This window comes from Gymnogyps californianus, chromosome 1 (assembly GCF_018139145.2).
Source record: "Gymnogyps californianus isolate 813 chromosome 1, ASM1813914v2, whole genome shotgun sequence".
Classification (NCBI taxonomy): Eukaryota; Metazoa; Chordata; class Aves; order Accipitriformes; family Cathartidae; genus Gymnogyps; species Gymnogyps californianus.
Genome location: NC_059471.1, coordinates 85,011,057 through 85,028,477, shown reverse-complemented (window position 1 = coordinate 85,028,477; position 17,421 = coordinate 85,011,057). Strand labels below are relative to the sequence as shown.

The 17,421-nt window shown below is 46.4% G+C and overlaps 1 protein-coding gene across 1 annotated transcript in view; it reads right to left on the bottom strand.

The window, feature by feature from the left end:
• NHS (NHS actin remodeling regulator) overlaps positions 1 to 17,210 on the bottom strand; it is a 260,992-nt gene extending 243,782 nt beyond the window's left edge. The window contains exon 1 of the mRNA XM_050904539.1: positions 16,817 to 17,210. Coding sequence (XP_050760496.1) covers positions 16,817 to 17,210 — 394 coding nt within the window. The remainder of the gene's footprint in view (positions 1 to 16,816) is intronic.
• Positions 17,211 to 17,421: the final 211 nt, after the last annotated feature.

Below are 17,421 nucleotides of genomic sequence, written 5' to 3'. Positions count from 1 at the left end.
GTTTGGACCAAAGGACGATTGCCGTCCCTGCTGGAAACAAAAGCACCTTGTAATCATGCCACAAACCAAGAAGTTTTATAGCAAGCCCTCTCCTCTACAAGTCTCCCACTGTAAATCCAAGAATGGGGATCTCCACCTCCACTAAAATGAACAAAGCTGTAGATCTGGGTTTAAAAGGTAAGGGGGATCTAATTACACTTTACAAGCCACCTGCAGATCTTGAGTAAACTACTAGTTAATTGAATCATTCTTCTGAAATTTTCTTTAAAGAAAAAGAAAGATACTGACTCATTATGGTTTCTTTGATGCTTTCCAACACAAGCAGCTATATGAAGAAAGCAATTTTCCTTCCCTGGGTCCTCCCCTGTTTGTTTCCCGTAGTGTCAGTCTGCTCCTGTCCGCTTGTGCCACAACACTGCTTATCCGGCCCGCGATCTCTTTTAAAGACACGGCAGTTCTGATGAAATGCCATCAGCACTACTAATGAGGTAGCTCTACTGTCATGGGTGGGTAAGCCAAAATGATTTCTAATGTCTACCCAGGCACAGTGAAGAACTACCATGTCAAGACACTGCTTGTGACTACCCCAGCCTCTACTAGCATTTTGGGAAAGGGTTGACTCCTAATACACTCTGCTCTGGCCACATCCCCTCAGGAATCCCAATCAACGTTCGCCCAAATTCTTTTATGCTGGAGCATCTCTTTTTTGAGAGACTTCACACTTATATGATCATTTAAATATTCTTCTGCAGGTGAATGGTATCTACACTGCCTCTACTGTGCTTGTGAACTATGGAGGAAAAGGAAATATTAGTTTAATAATGCACTAAGGTGATGGTAACAAAAGCAAAGCTACAGCTTTCCATAACATTAGATTTACTATGTTAAGCTTTTAATACTGCAAGAGATTAGCAGTGACAGATTTTGTTGTAGACTAGCAAAAGCTATTGCAATTCTTGCAACTTTCACATTAATCACATTTAAACGTGCTGCTAACAGATGGGCATCATGGAGCGCTAGGTCTCTCACAAGCCAGTACTAACAAAAAGCATGTCTAGGAGATCTTGTGGCTTCTACAGTTCAGAGAGATTGTATATGCAGACGCTTTATTATTGTTTTTGTTGTATATTATCTATGATTATTAGAAAAGCTCAAGTTAAATAGATGACAGACTTCAGCATACGTGAGTGGGAAGGGAAAGGGAGGGGGGCAGAAAGAATCAAAACAAGACCACCCACACAAAGTTCCTCTAAGTCCACATTTCACATGCATGATCATGAATTTTCCACTACACAGGGAAAGCCTTAGATTCTGCACTGCAAGTTTTCCTCTGACACTACTACTCGCACAAACCTTTTCCCAAAGCCCAGACGCCAGCCCAAGCTGTGAAAAGTGAGCTGCCAGACACTAGCCTGGCTGGACAGAGAATGACAATCTGTCCTCCCCTTTCATTAGTGCAGATGACAAGTTCAGGTGGCCCTTCCTGACTGAAGCTGGGAGAGCACCTGAAGAAAACCGCAGCGTTAGCACTCAGCAGCCAGATAGAACATATCAGACATTTATTAAACTTCCCAGCACTGTTTTTTAATTAAATCAAGTCCCAAGGTACAACCTCATCTTTACATGACTGTAATTAACCAGGACACATTGTCTGTAATGTAAGAAAGCTCCATCTCCTCCGTAAGCCAGGCCTCAAAAGAAAGATTGGCAACTGCAAACTTAGCCCAACCTAAGGTTAGTCCTCACAGGGCAAGAGCTGCAGTTCTCTGTAACAAGAAATCCTGCTTGCTGAAGGAGGACTGGAGAATCCCACCTGGGGGTACTGCCTTCATCAGGAAGAACCACACGGCACCTGAAAGTGTTTGCCCATGAAGGACAGAAGCATTCTTGAAGTGGAAGGGTCTCAGCCTCGCAAATTGCTTGTCTTTTACAAAGCAGGTCTGTGTACGTGGGGTACCTGTACGGTACCTGTCACCACACAACCCAGCTCATCCTCACTGCTTGTGTGATAACGCCTCTGAGGAGAAGGGATGGGCTGTCACCCTGCCACAGAGCTGAGGAACAGAGGCCTACAGAGCCCATGGTGGTACCCACTTCACACCATGACATTTGCAGAAGTTAAGGGACTCATGCAATCACGCAATCTAGAAACTTTCTCTGCTCAACAGTGAGAGACAGGCTCACCTTCGAATGGGATGGGTGGCCCGAAGTTTAAAGTGCTAAAACTTGGTGATCTGAATCCCACTAACAACCTTCGCCCAAGCCACCATGAGAAGTCAGCAGATGAATCCAGGTCTCCTAAGCACTAGTACTTTAGCCGCTGGGCCCTCCTCCTCCTCAGCTCCAACCTGCAGAGCAGAACATCTTCAGCCCACTCAGGAGGGACTCAGCACCTGGATGGGTCTGGGTCTCCTCTACACATCTACCAGCTATTTACAGACAGCAGCTGAGTCCACCTAAAAGCTACCTGCTATGTTTTCTCATAAATGAAATGGTGCACACATGGCCCATTGGCAGAAAAATAAACAGAAAAAATACTGTCCTTCCCGTGCCACTTTCCAAACCGTTGGGAGGGCAGCCGCCCTGTGGGCCCTGGTCCAGGCAGGGCTGCCTCTGAAGGGGGTAAGGTCCCGCAGCTACGGCCCGTCTGGAGTTTCTGCCAAACCATATCACGCCCCATGGTACACAGTGGTTGCTCAGGACGGAAGAGATAAACTCCTGTCTGGACAGTTAGATGGCAATTCAATCTTTAAGCTAAGGCCTATACTGTAAGACTTATTCCAAGGGCTGCAGTGGTATTGAAAACATTTCACAGGCTCCATCCTGGCCAAGCGCAGCTGCCTGTGAGCAAGTTTCAGCGTCACTCAGCCTGTAGCACCCTGCTCTAACACATGCCATCGTGCCCATAAGGCACACAAAGGAATTCAGTGCTGCTCCACGATGGAAATCTTCCCTGGCAGTGAAAAAGGAGACCCTGGTGTCTGAATACCATCCTAAGGTAGCTCTTCTCACAGCTTCTCCAAGGATAACATGTACTCCCCTTCTTTTTGTTTCTCCCCCCCGCAATCATCTCCCCACTACGCATACACGACACCATCCACAGTAACATTACAGAAAAATGACTACCCTAACTTTAATGTTTCTTCAGCAGAAATGGAGAGTGAAGCAGAGAAGGGTACTTAGGGACCAGCAGAAAAATAATCTCTTTTTGATGCAGTTTGTTCAGGACGAGCCTGATCCTCAAATTCAGGCCCGCTGGATGTACAGGCCAGAAACATTGGAGTTATTTCAAACAAGCCATGTTGTGTAGTACAGCTTTTACAAACACTGCTTCAGTGAGTGGTCTTTCAGGAATGACAGAGACTGCTTCCTCACCCACTCCCTTCCCGCTGCCGACTCCTCTCCCACGCACCGACACCATCCTGCCGGAGGCTGCACAGCGCCCAGGTAGGGCAGCACGAGCTGCCCGCCAACATTACGCATGGGAACATGTTGCCTTGGAAAGCAGCTAGGTTGCAAAGAGGAAGCAGAGGAGAAACGTGAGCCGCTCCGCATCCCCGAAGCTGCTAAGTGGCATATCAAGGAAGGGGAGAAGAAGGGGAGGTGGGAGACACAACTCACTTGCTATAAATGGCATACGAAAGCGGGACAGAAAAAGGCTGCAGGATGGCAGACAGATCTCTGACATGGTTTCCTGGTCAGTATGAAACCAGGCTCCTCAGACCCCAAACTCACAATGAGAGCTGCAGAGCCACATTCCAGCGTCCACAATGCGCTTGGCTGGGACTGCGCTGGCATGGGGCTTCCAGGGAGCTGGGGTTCACGTGACACTCACAAATGACCACCACAACTCCAAAACACAGCAGGAAAAAGCTGTACAGATTTGAAAGAAAAATTCAGGTGGGCTTCCACAAGCCCTACAAGTTTGTAAAATGTTCCTGTAGTGCTATCAGGACACAAAGTAGTAGAGAGAGCTCTGTATTATGCAGATGAGAATATTATTGGTATATAATTTAACATCCTCATACCCAAGGAATATGATCCGAAAGAAAAAACAAGAACTACTTTGACACAGCAGATGTATCTTGGACAAAGAAATATTGAAGTATCGGCCAAAGTTTGACTCAGTCAGCTCCAGCCTTCAATACTACAGCACTTAATTATGCTATCCAGCATTTAGCTCTAGGGCTCTGTCCATCTGGCTCACGCCACTAGCATCAAGAAGCTACAAAAGAGCAGACTGCAGCAAACAAGGTCAGTATGTGCCAACTTCTGTAGAGACATATTTAACAAGCCCAAGGTTGGACTGTCTAAAAAGGGAAAGAAGGCAGGGTAGACATCTCTTTTCAATAATAAATACAACACATTCCTTCAGTGACTCTGCAAACTACACGGTAGACTTGCATCACTTTACCTTTCACTTACCCATCTGTTCTCTTGGAAGAATTAATTTCATGAACTTGGCTGAGGTTTTCTATGTTTTTATTTTATTTTTCAACCCTTGCTGTAATATAGCAGGGGCAGTTCATTCAAAAGCAAGGGCTTTACTCTTGCAAGTACAACCAAACAGCATAATTCCCACATCCCCAAGCAAGATGTACTTCACTTCTGGGGCAGGATCACCCATTACATCCAGTAGAAGAGTTTCCATCAATACCATCACAACCTCTCGAGTCCAAAGTAATGTTCCACTGTGAGAGAGAGGGGATGGAAAGGAAGTGAACTCCACCACAAGATGCTTTTGGATGAAGATACAAAGTCAAAACAAGGAAAGAACAAGAGACATCAATTACCTTCCATTTTTACCTTTGTAATGAGAGCTGTAGTACTGAATATTTTCTCCCTTGTTTGACCAGGTTGCTGCTAATGCGGCTGTAAAATTCTTATCCCCTTTATTAAGCTTTTCTAACCTCAGTGACCAATATTATCCTGTCCAATCTTTCCACTGGTCTTCCTCCTTTATCTAGCTATGTGTTTATGTATCTAGATATATAAAAAGGTCATCTTCTTCTAGTGATACACAGAATTTTGAGGAAGAAGATGATATCCAGCCCTCTTCTATTTCGACTATTGTTTATAAAGGTCTGCACAAAATTGGGCACACTCATTTATTTTATGGTAACAGAACCTTTTAGTCTCACAGTCCAAGATGCTGCTTATCAGGTCAGATCTACAGCCAAACAGGAAACAAAATTCGAGAAAGGACATAAATAATCACCCCGAGCTGCGATATTTTGCAGCTCCCTCTCATTTCCTTTAACGAATCGCCATTCCACTGGGCTCTTAGGAACAAGCAGATAAATGAAAAATACTTCTAATCTGCATTAATAATTTGTGTTAAGTTCCACTTGGGCAATTTCATAAATGAATAGCCACATTATAGCTGCTGAAGGTAGCTGTAACCCATTCACTCATTTACAGACCCAGCACTGGTCAAATAGGGGTACTCATTTCCATAGCGTACCTGTAGGCAGATGATTTTATCGTTGGATCTGATATAGAATTGCCCTGTAAATTTTGCATTTATTGACAGAGGTCCCTAAAAAAGTTTACAGTGCAAACCGGCTAAATACCCTGGGTTGTACTTTGAACAGATGGCCAAGTGTCAAGGGGAACTCTGAGCACAGGTCCTGCAGCTCTGCTTCGGCCTCTCTCCTCTTCTGTCAGACACGGGCGGTCAGCCTCATCTGCAGTCAACCTGTGGTCAAGGCTGCCATCTTAGCTCACCTCCCAAGCGCTCCAGCTAGCTTTCTTCAAACAGATGTGGTCCAGAGCACTGCAGTGCACGGTGCACATGGCTAGCAAGTGCGCATCTGTGCAACATGGCTATCTTACCACAGCCCTGCTGCCTTGCTGTGCGGGGATGGGTTGCACAGCTGGCTGATAGCACATATATTGCTGCCTGGGTAGCCCCATGCCACAGGCAGTGGCTCAGCCCCACAGTCCTGCCCTGGGCACGTCGGCTGGCCCAGGAGTGAGCAAGAATGAAACTGGAGACATCTGTGTGTGGGCTAGCATTGCTTTGCCACTCTGGCTTAAAAAGGGACAGCTTGCAGGTTCTGGGAACCAATTCACACCAGCTAACGTCGATGGAGAATTAACGGTAAATCTTCAGGTGAGCCTCCTAGTCTACATTGGGAGCATTTTGTCCAGAACACAGCTTATCCAACCTCTGTCTGGGCACCAAGGCTGAATCAAGCCTGTGGCAGCTGTAACAGAGGCCAAAAAATATTGCTGAAGTCACGAAGCAGTGATACTTATTTTAGGCTATTAGCAGAGTAATGACAAGATGATTGCCACAAAATATACTTCAGCTAGAGTGCAATTTGAAAGTAAAGGAACTTAAAGCAGTGGTTTTAATGTGCCAGGCACAATGAATGCATTTACAACATCTATTAAAAGCAGGTTATGTTTGGGGGAGGGGGTTAATTAAATCTTAGCAGGTTATCAGTAGTTTATTAACCGAACAAGACAGCATCACATTAAAGATAATCAATGGAGAATAAACCACAGTCGTAAAAATTAATACTGTTCACTCTCACAATGAGGGGGGTTTGCCTTTACCATTAACACAGAGGTAAAAGCATAGCTGCATCCCCTGTGAAACCGTCATGAAAAGAGGAGCAAAGGATAGGGTGGCCCAAAAGGAAAGTCATTCAAGGCATAAGTTTCCAAAAGAAAGATTAAAATTGAAAAGAAATAATCAGTAATTCTAGAGGGGAAAGAGGAATATGAACAAGCAGTTTTGCAAGCAGCGGAACTAATGAAGCCTGGTTTTCTCCAGCTTTTATGTCATGCAAAGGATTGACTTTCACATTGAAGAAAATGTGAGCTCCAACTGGAGCACTTTTTTTTATTGGGTTGGAACATTTATATGGGATTCTTTCCCCAGCGGATTTTCTAGTGTCTAATAAAGAACAAGCCCTTCCTTCAAACGCGGCAGGAATAGTCTGTCCTCTCCTTTACCTGCCAGCCTCTTTTATGATTTCTACACCGTGGCAATGTAGTTGAAATTGTAGCTGAATAACAGATATAAAATTTCTGAATGGCTGGTGTGAGATACACAGGCATGCCCACCCCCTCTCCTGCTATACACGCACAGAGTGTGCTATTCCTTAATACTTGTTTCGATAAGAAATCAGGCTAAAAATGGTGTTGTCAGAATAATCCATCCTATGGGGAAAATTTAACTTCAGCATGCTAACTGTGTGCAAGACTTCAGGCAATTTGCTGCAGAGACCAAGACTTCAGGTTCCTGCAGCAATACTTGTTGCAGGGGAACAGAATGAGCATGGGAGGGGAGGCTGGATCTCTTCAGCATGCTGAGATAGGAGCCTCTGTGATGTAGTTAACTGCTGGGGTATAGGAAGGCCAGGGGAGCTGTGTTTAGCACAGCCCAAACCAGCAGAAGCTGCGCTGTGCAGCCAGAAGAGGTTTTGGATAAGTATGAGAAATTCATCCCCCCCAAAAAACAAGGAGGAAAAAAAAAAAAAAAAGATGCTTGCATTCAAAACTTGGACTGTGCAGAGCTATGTAGCTTCCAGGGTAAGAGTTGGGCATGTGAAAGTCAGTGGTCAACCCATGACATATGCTTTTCTTTTTAAGAAATGAATTAATATACATCTCTTGACTATCCTCCTGTACACAACACTTCACCAAAAGTCACTTCACCAAAGGTCACTTCACCAAAGAAAAGGCCATGCCTATGCCAAGAACTGGCCCTCTTTTTCCTGCAAGTACGTAAACAAACCTTACAGGGAGAAAAAATGGAGCTGGGTAGTACCTGCTCTTTGGACCCACTCTGATTTGTGTGATAAGTATTTAATCATAATTAATCTCTCATTTCACTTAAAATTAAATCATCCCTTATCATATCTCACTAAATACTGGATGCAGTGAAACATGTATATGCTATCTTACAAAAAGTTTGCCTGTCAGCATCACAGTGAGTTACTGCTGCTTATTCTGAGCTTCATCATCAGTAAGTTCTGATTTCTGCAATCACATGCAGTCATAGACCATCTGAAGAGAACAACGCTTGGTAATAGCCTTTTTGGGGGGCGGGGGGGAACAACAACAAAAAACAGGCAAAATTGAGCATGCACAGAGAGCCCAGTTTTGCCTTTAAAGCAATCCAAAGCCTGTGCACACAGAGGAATTTTTCAGTGCAGCCCGCATATTTCACTCCTAAAAATGCCCTGATTCCGCAGCCGCTGATACACACATCTTCAAGGAGAAGGATCAGCGCCTTTTCCCTCCAACTTGCCCTCCATCCAGGCCAACTTAAAGGTCTTTTCAAACATTGTCAAGCTAACAAAAAAACTTTGAGAAGGCAGGGGGAAAAGCTGTGGAGGCCTGAACAAGCTATGCATATTTATAGCACAAACACACCGCCCTATGCTCATTCTCCTTAATCACATGCACACGCTAGCAAGACGGCTCCTCCGGACTTTCTCAGGGACTCGGTCTGAGCGGCTATAGTTCAAAGTCCAACTGCCTTGGCAGCTGAAAAGAAAGAGGAAAACCACGGCGGCTTTGTCAGAATTACAGTGATCCTATTAAAAAAAAAAAGTCATTCTCTGCTGAGACTTAACATGGCAGTGCCACGCAGCACTCATTGAATCCAGCAGCATTTCAAGCACACAGCTCCTGGTGTAATTAAACCACAGTCTTAATTAGGTTCCCATCACTATTGCTTTCTTCCTGCCTTCAGCCAAGAAGGTATAAGAAAAGATTGTCCAATACAGATACTGCAATTTAAAGTCTTGAGTTAAGAACACAGTGGGTGTATATCTGCTATAAAATCTACCCTAAAAACATGCCAGTTGTTAAACTAAGCAGTGCATTAGAAGCAGTTAGATATAATGAGAATGTAAATGGAAAGTATTCTAGGGAGATATTTCAGCTAAAACCAGCACACACTGTATGCTATCTTTTATTTTAATCATGCTCTAAGGCCTGCCTTTTTGAACTTTTTATAAATTCTGCTATCTCCCTTTGCAGTTACTTACATATTGGTATATAAATTCAAAGACGAGAAGCAATTAGGAATGAAGCAAAGACTGCCTCTCTTGATGCTAATACATCAAAGGAACTGAAAACACCTTCCCCCTGCACACACACTGGGTAACACAGAGAGTTTCTGCTCTTCACAGCCTAATAGCTCAAGTAGTTCCAATCGAGAGTCTGATGTCAGCCTCTGATTACATGGAGATGCCGAGTGATTGGAAAGAGCAGCTTTTGAAAATCCCAGCTCTCTGACTCAGAAGACCACACAACCCTGCAACGATGCTTTTAAAATGCGTATGTGTATTATTCACATCAGCTGGTCATATTTTTTTTCCCCACTTTGGGCATCGTAACGTTGCTTTTAAGCGTTCCCTGGGGGTCTCTGCTTGATTTGGGTACAACATGTCTAGGCATGTGTGAAGGAAATACGTCAGATTAGGGGCTTTTTTAAACAGCCGGTGCTCCTCTGCACTCGATCTCTTTTGCTATCCAGTTTGGAGAGAGGAAGAGCCAGTGCTGCCTTTTAAACAGCCACGCTTAAGAAGCATGCCTTTGCCAGAATGGGGAGGAGAGGTTGGGACCAGCTCATGCCAGGGAGCAGTAAGGGCTGGCTTCCCCTCTTTTCTCCCCACCTTTGCGTATGTCTGCCAGACCAGCCATAATCTGATCCTTGAAACTGAAGCCACAGAACAGGTAAACCTATGTAAGAAATGTCAACAAAACCTGATTCTACTGATCCAGAACAGCAGTTGAGTGGCACCGTTACAGTGGATATTTATATTTGCTTCCTGCAAGTCCTTCCCTCAGTCCAAGGACATTTGAGAACTATGCAAGAGTTTTGTGGAAACACTCCAGGCCCTTCATCTTTCATAAAGGGAAACTACCATCTTTTATGCATGTGAATCAACAGGTGAATGACCTCCCCATGCCTTCAGTAAGTTATCAGAGTCCGCTTATTTCTTAACCTCCAGATCTCTCCTGTATCAGCAGGGGAACTAACCAAAAGTAGGAATGACTCCATTGATTTCACTGGAACACTCATCTTGTGTTTCCGTATGAACACATACATTAAATTATAAAGGCTTTTAAATAGAAGCATGTAGTTTTAAAGGGGCTGTGGGAAGTATTTCTGTTAAACCATCAGATCCACAGTAAGTATAAGTCTCTTACGGGCCTGATTCTATCTTCTTTGCAGTTTTACTCCTGTGTAAAGGAGACCTCATTGGTCTCAAAGGAGTTAAGCCATTTCCACCAGGATTTCTAATAAACCCACTGGAGAGCCTTGTTTGGCTCTTGAGTATGAGCCAGACAGAAGTTCCGCTAATGATTATGAGATTACACAGCTATATAGCTGCAGTGAGGTGGGAATCCAGTTTTGAATATGTTTGGATATCAGGCCTTTTGACTGGCAGGCTCCCCATTTAGCAACAAAATGCCCAACAACAGTTCAAACCTGTTACATCAGTTTAAGTACTAGCTGTGGGATGAAAAGCAAGGACCTGTGGAACGGCAAAGGCCTTCTATACTATACCGATGGAAGACCAAGTAAATGAGAGTTGGCAAAATTTCTGAAGATTTACATCTACATAACAGGGAATGGCTTCAGAGGAAAACTACAGCTGTCTGCTATTCATCTGTTACCAGGCTGTGCCAGATAAAGGCTAGTGAGTCTACCTGAGCAATGGGCTCTCAGAGCCCTTCCGCCGAGAGTCTCGCTGACCTCAGTGGGACAGCGCATTTCACACTCCGCTTTTATCTGCAAAGAGGCCAGAGTCTGCTTTCCACAAGCCAACGTGACTGAAGGTGACAACTTCCAAAGCATTACATCCCTGCCAAAGCCACCTGACAAATTCCGTCCCGTTACCTTCTATCACGTACTAAATGGATGAGAAAAAAATCTCTCAAGCCCAGCCTCTGAATCGTCGTGTTCTTGTGTAAAAGGTCTTCTATTGCTATTCTTTAAACAAAGATAAGGAATCTTTCTCCTAAATGACAGTACTCTAGCTAATGTTACAGTAAGGTGGGGATGGGATCCTTACCTGAGCAGGTTTTTCTTCCCCTGTTCCTTTGTTGTTCTGACAGCGGTAAAGGTAAGCAGGAAAGCCAATGCTTTGGCCTCCTGCTCCTTTCGACTCTGCTAACTTGCCATCAACCCTCTGCATTTAGAAGAAGCCAAGCACTGAGGAAATTCTCCAACTTTCCCACACCCACAACTTGGGTTATTTGCATTCATGGGCAAACTACAGTCAAGTGCACCAGAGAGGCAAGTTCTCTAACACAAACGAGTACGCAGCAACCAGCACACCACCAAAAAACAACACCTGGCAAGTAAAGCCAAAAGCCTTTCTCCTTTTCCAAAAGGACAAGTGAAGAGACTGTGTCATTCCATTTGGGCAGTTGCAGGACACAAAGCTGAAGGCGATGGATTACTACATCCACCGTACAACTCTGCTTTTCTTTGGAGGTTTTATTCTGCACCCAACAAGGATTTGCCAATTAATATGATTTCAATGTACAAAGAGAGCTCTGAATACTTCCTTGTGCCTCAGGTCCCCCAGGCTACATTAGTGTGTACCTCTAAAAGTGTAACTACCCTGACACTTAGATATGCTTATACACTATAAAGCACTATAATACAGAGTTAAGGAAAGCTAGAAATCTGTTCTGATTTGTCTCCAGCAGCATTCAAGATATTTTTATGTAAATGTATCCAATCCATGGAGGTCTACAGTTGTGCCTCAGCACAACAGAAAATCCATACAATGAAAATTGCACTTTAAATTCTCTAGGATTTTGTGAAGCTGGGATAAAGTGCAACACTTACCTACCCAACTTGCACTTACTTCTTTTTTCTTTCAAGATGGCACCTACTCTTAAGGTCTTATGTACCTGCCTGAAGATCTCTGCAAGGATGCTCACCAACAGTTAGCCTGGGACAGCCTTACGATTCAACCGTATCCTGAGATGGAAGCATTAAAGCAACAATTGAGACTTCAGCACGTTAAGTCAAGGAGGAGGAAAGGCATTATCTAATGAGCTTTGGGTCCAACATATGTTTTGTAAAAATGGTAGGATTGTGGCAGAAGGCACATAAAAACCTTACAATTGATTAAACATTTCCCTGCAGTGCTCAAAACCCAAACAGAAGAGCATTATATCAGTGTGTAAAAACAAAACAAAGCAAACCAAAAAAACAAAAAACCCCCCAAGCCCCCAAACCAAACAAAATAAAAACAAAACCACCTAAAAAGCACAATGAAAGAGACTAAAACTAAAAGTGAAACTAGCCAGGCTGTTCTCGGTAACCGACTTCAATCAAACAGAATAAATTAATGCAGAGCCTAAAATGATAAAGAATCAGCTCACAGCTGTCTTTTTTAGCTCAACACTGGCACTTCAGGAAAGAAGAAAAACCTACAGGGGAGCTCACTGCAGAGATCCGGGGGCCTCTGAAGAGCAGTAACACGGGAGATCCCCACACTTCTAACCAGCTGTATCACTAACTGCGAGCACGGAGGAAAATCAGGAATGGAAAAGTGGAGCAATGAAGATACAGCAGGCAATCGCTGGAAACGATACAGCTTTTAGAAAGATTGGCTACTGGTAACACATTGATGCTTTCAGAAAAAAAGCCTGGAATGTGTGGAATTCTCCGGGATGCCAGGGTGCAAAGAGGATCTCGTTAACTAAGGCTTTCAAAATCTGCTGCCCGGTCATTGCCGATTATTCAGAAAGCAAGATGGCTTACATCATCAGTTTCTGAAAAGTACAATATTCCACTTAGACTGCCAGATCTGTAGTCCCCTGGACTGAGAAATCATCTTTCCAAATAATAACGGAGGCACCAAGTCCCAAGTCTACACACAAATCCAGCACTTCTCCTACATTTCTGTATTACCAAGATAATCAAGCATCTAATAATAAAACTGGGCAGTACCACACTGCTCAGTTCTCGTGCTGGTAATAAGAAAACTCTAAGCAACAGCCAGACTGACAACAATCATGTTATTCCCACATGGTTCTGCTTTAGAAGCAGACCCTGGAGCTGCTCATGATGAAAAGCAGTAAAGTACTTGGAGTGGCAGAAGGGCAAAGTAGTTAGCTCAGGAGCTGAGCAGAAAAACATTTCTCACCCTTGTTTCTCTTCCAGTCAGAGGGCGGGAAAGGATTCATATTTGCAAGATGCTAGCTGGCCAGAGGCTTATAAGAAAGATAAAAGGACAAGCAGCATCTGGAAAGGCAGAGGTGAGGGACCTTGAGTTTTTGAAGATGACCTGCTTGCGACTGCCCAGAATCAGTCCTTTATTGTGCCTAACAAGATTTTCCAATCACACTCTCTGAACAGTGGCAAAAACAAAAGAGCAACACATAGGTAAATACCTTTACCAGTAGCTCAGCAGAGGAGTTTAAGTACTTTTCTTAAAGCAAAGCATACCCAGTCTTGCAAATGTTCACCACCTTCATAGCAACAGAGCTGAGAATGTTAAGGCCTCATGAAAATGACAGCGGTAGTGATAAGCATTACTGGAAAAATGCTGATTGTAATTAATTTCAATTTTCTGTTAATATTCCCTGAACCCAACATAGATGTTTTATTTGAATACAGCAATACATAATTTTCAGTGTAAAATACACCATTACTATGTGAAATCATATGATATGCTATTTTCAAGAGAGCTCCTTTCCTGCTCCCCCTCCCCTTGGTATCATCTCTGCGATTGCCAAGGAACGGCATTCTGGGCAAGTGATGGGGGTAGGGAAGCCCCTCTGTAACCACTGGCTCCAGTAGCTCCCGAGATGGCGTTAGCCCGTTATTTCCTTTTCCTCACCCAGACTGTGCCTTCACAAGGGAATCTTGGAATCCAGCTGGCTTACGAGGCATGGAGAAAAAGGCCTTCCAATGTCACAGCTCAGTATCTAGGGCATGTCTGGTAGTGTTATTCACAAATCACTGTGCTGCATCTGTGTTAGAACATCAAGAATGTCTCACTGTGGCAAGATAGCCTACTAGTTTTAAACTGAGTACTTAAAAAATGTGTGGTTGGGCTGCACTGTCGTGGTGCTAACATACCAGTACATGGCATGTCAGTCAATGCGCCAAGCAGCCCAGCACCTCCAGATTCCTGGTGTGCAACAAGTTCAATGCGACCATTACAGCCATGACATGGGTGCCAGGGCTGCATGCCTGTCACCAACTTGTTCCATGTGGTGCAAGTCCAAACCTCCAGCCAGTTCTGAGTTAGTCTTAGATGTGCCATTTGGGCTGGACAGCCAAAAGACAGCCCAGAGGCCACCTCATTCCCATGTTTGCTGCTGGTGGTAGAAGTCAGCATGCCTTAATGTGATGCTGGTAAGGTCCTGGGCAGACCTGTGACCACCTGCAATTGCTCTCTTGGTTTAAAAAAAACAACCGGGTGCAGTGACTTGAGTGAAATACAGTCAGGAGTGAACTGTGTAGGTTCTTCATGTTTAAAACAAACATTAGCATAGTCTTGCTGAAAGTAATAACGAAGGAGGAGGTGTCAGCCCAGAAAGGAGAAAGCACGCTATCATTATACACTACAGCGAGGATGGGCAGTTTCCTGCCAGGCAGTTTCATCTGGCCCTTGGGAACACTGAGCAGTCCGGAGGCCAAAGGGAGGTGTTGCTGTGGATGTGCATGGATTTGGGGGATGTGAGGAGAAGATGTGCAGAATGGTGCTGTTCAGCTCCAGGTCCCAGTTGAGATGTTCAGATATAGCACTGTGCAAATGCAGCTGTGCTGGTCCAACACTGGATGGGGAATAAAAGCAGCCGGCGCACGCAAAGAAGTTGACTGCTTATGCCCATTGGGCTGGTGTGGAGACTTTCACCTTTAAAGCACATGTGGCACAGCGCTGCGTGGAGAGAAGCGATGAGAACTGGGGGATGTGCCTGCGAGCAGCTGTAGAGCTGGAGGCAAGACACACACCTACTGGAGGATGGGTAGTGGCAAAGCCGGGCATTGTGGAGGAGCCCTTGGCTGGCCAGACCGAGGGACATCTGCCGCTCTTATCAGCAGCACTGCGCTGTACATTGTACTGTATGCAGGGGGGCAGAGGAACAGCAGGCAGACATGGGAAAGATCATGACCAAAAGTCTCTCCCCTCCTAAAGAGAGAAGGATTTAAAAGAAAACAGAACACCACCAAAGAAGTGGATTCTGCATTTATCATCACAGGGGTAAAGCCAGACTCTCTAATTAAGCGCGTGACATAACTGTGCTGTAATATCAAGGTTTTGCACTGTGATTTGAAAACAAGCTGCACTTGCACAATCCAGAAAGAAAAAAGCTGTACGGATTAGAAAGACTAAGCTCTGCTCTCACTTAGATTAGTATATACCCACAGTTACACGGCTCAAAAGACTTACAGATGAGAATGTGATACAAGGAGTTTCATTTCCTCAGACAGTCCCCTCACTACATCGGCCAAGCCTCCTTCTCACCGCAGTTTCCAATCACAGCCCAGCACTCTGCTCTGATTACACACTCGTCCTGAAACCACAGAAAGCCTCCCTCGGTCTGATCTACCGTTGATGTATATTAATATATCACCAGCAAAGTCACTCTACAGCTGCCGAGGATGTAGTTTAAATACTGCTGAATACTTAAGGCTTGATTCTGTTAATCAGTACAGCTTCACTGATCCGAGAAGACTTACTTATATTCCACACTGCTCCAAAGGGGAGGAAACCCAGAGCACGATTTTTTAAATGGCACGTTCATTAAAAACACCTAGAAGAGGGCATGCTCTCATCTACCCCGGTGTACATTCACTTCACTGTACTCACTGGAGGTACTCGGGATTTAGAGGGGAACAGCAGAAGGCAAAAACTAAGCCAAATACCCCTTTGAAGCCATTGCTTTTCCTAAACCCGATATTAAGAGGACAGGATCGACACCAATCTCTGCTATTCCAGACTTCCAATCCACAGCCCTACCTATCAAAAAAACACATATTCACAAGCGTTTGGGAAGCGTATGCGCCAGTGAGAGTACAAAATCATTACACTGCTATGAACACGAGCCAGATTCAGCAGAAATCAGCAGCTGTTAGGGCTACGGAGCCTGTCACCGCTTTTATAGTTTGGGTGGAGAAGAAGCAGGATTCAAGCGCTTACAGCTCGTAACACAAGTCGCATATTGCCTTGATCTTTTTCTTCCCTCCCCTCTCTCTCCCCCCCCCCCCCCCCGGCACTTCAGAGCCACTCTTTAAACAGAAAGAAGTCATTAACCAAACTTCCTTATTTTATGGCCCCGAAAGCTGGCTAACGACGAAGCAGCTTTATTATTTCTACTTGAGAGCTTAAAATTTCGATCGGGAAGTCAGAGACACTTCTAAGGGGAAGACAAATCTGTCCGGGAAGGGGGACAGGCCGGCAAAGGGAGAAAACCCAAAGATGCCCGGCGGCGGGGGACCATTCCCATCCCCATCCCCAGCACCCCCCGGGCCCCGCAGACCGACCTCGGCCCCCTCCCCGGCCAAACCCTTGGCTGCAGAAGATGCGCCCCGAGAGCCCCGCCAGCCAGCTCCTTATGTAAGGCACAAACCACTGACATCATCCCTCCCGCCGGCATCGCCGCGGCGCCCAGCGGCGCCCACCGACCCGACCCGACCCGCCCCCGCCCGCCGGGGCACGGCCCGGCCCCTTCCCACCCTGCCGTCGGGGCTCCCTTCACACGGGCTCCGGCCCCAAACTTTGCTCGGCGGGTTACCGGGGGGTGGCTTCCCCCGCCGGGCGCCCCGGGCCGGCCCGGGCTGCGGTGCGCCCCATCCCGCGGTACTTACGCACTGCCTCCTGCTTGGGGTCGAGGCCGCGCACAGCCCCCTGGAGGCCGGCGATGCGGCCGTGCAGCGCCCGGACGCGGCGGTGGGTGCCCTGGATGTCAGCCTCGACCTCCTGGAAGAGGGTGCAGGCGTGCCGAGCCACGTCGGAGAGCTGCCGGAGGATCCGTGACAGGGCCACGTTGCTGACCGAGCAGAGGTCCAGCACCATCAGCACCGCCGCCGCCTCCCTCTCCCCGCCGCCGGCCGCCTCTGCGCCCTCGCCCGCCGTCCCCGGCTCCTCCGGCGGCGGGTCCCGCGGCGGCGGCTCCGCGCCCCAGCTCTCCTCCAGCACGGAGGCGGGGGGCTGCCGCCGGCACAGCCGCTGCGGCTCCACGGTCCGCTTGGCGAAGGGCATGGCCGAGCCCTCGGCCGGGGCTCTCCCGGGCTCCCGCGGGCACTGGCGGGGATCGCTGCCCTCCTCCTCCTCCTCCTCCTCCTCCTCGCCGCCGCCGCCGCCGCTCCTTGCCCCGCCGCCGTCACTCGCGGGCGGCCGCCGGCGGGCGGCTCATCGCCTCGCTCCCTCCTTGCGCGGGGCTCCTGAGCTGCGGAGCGGCCGCCGCGCCGCC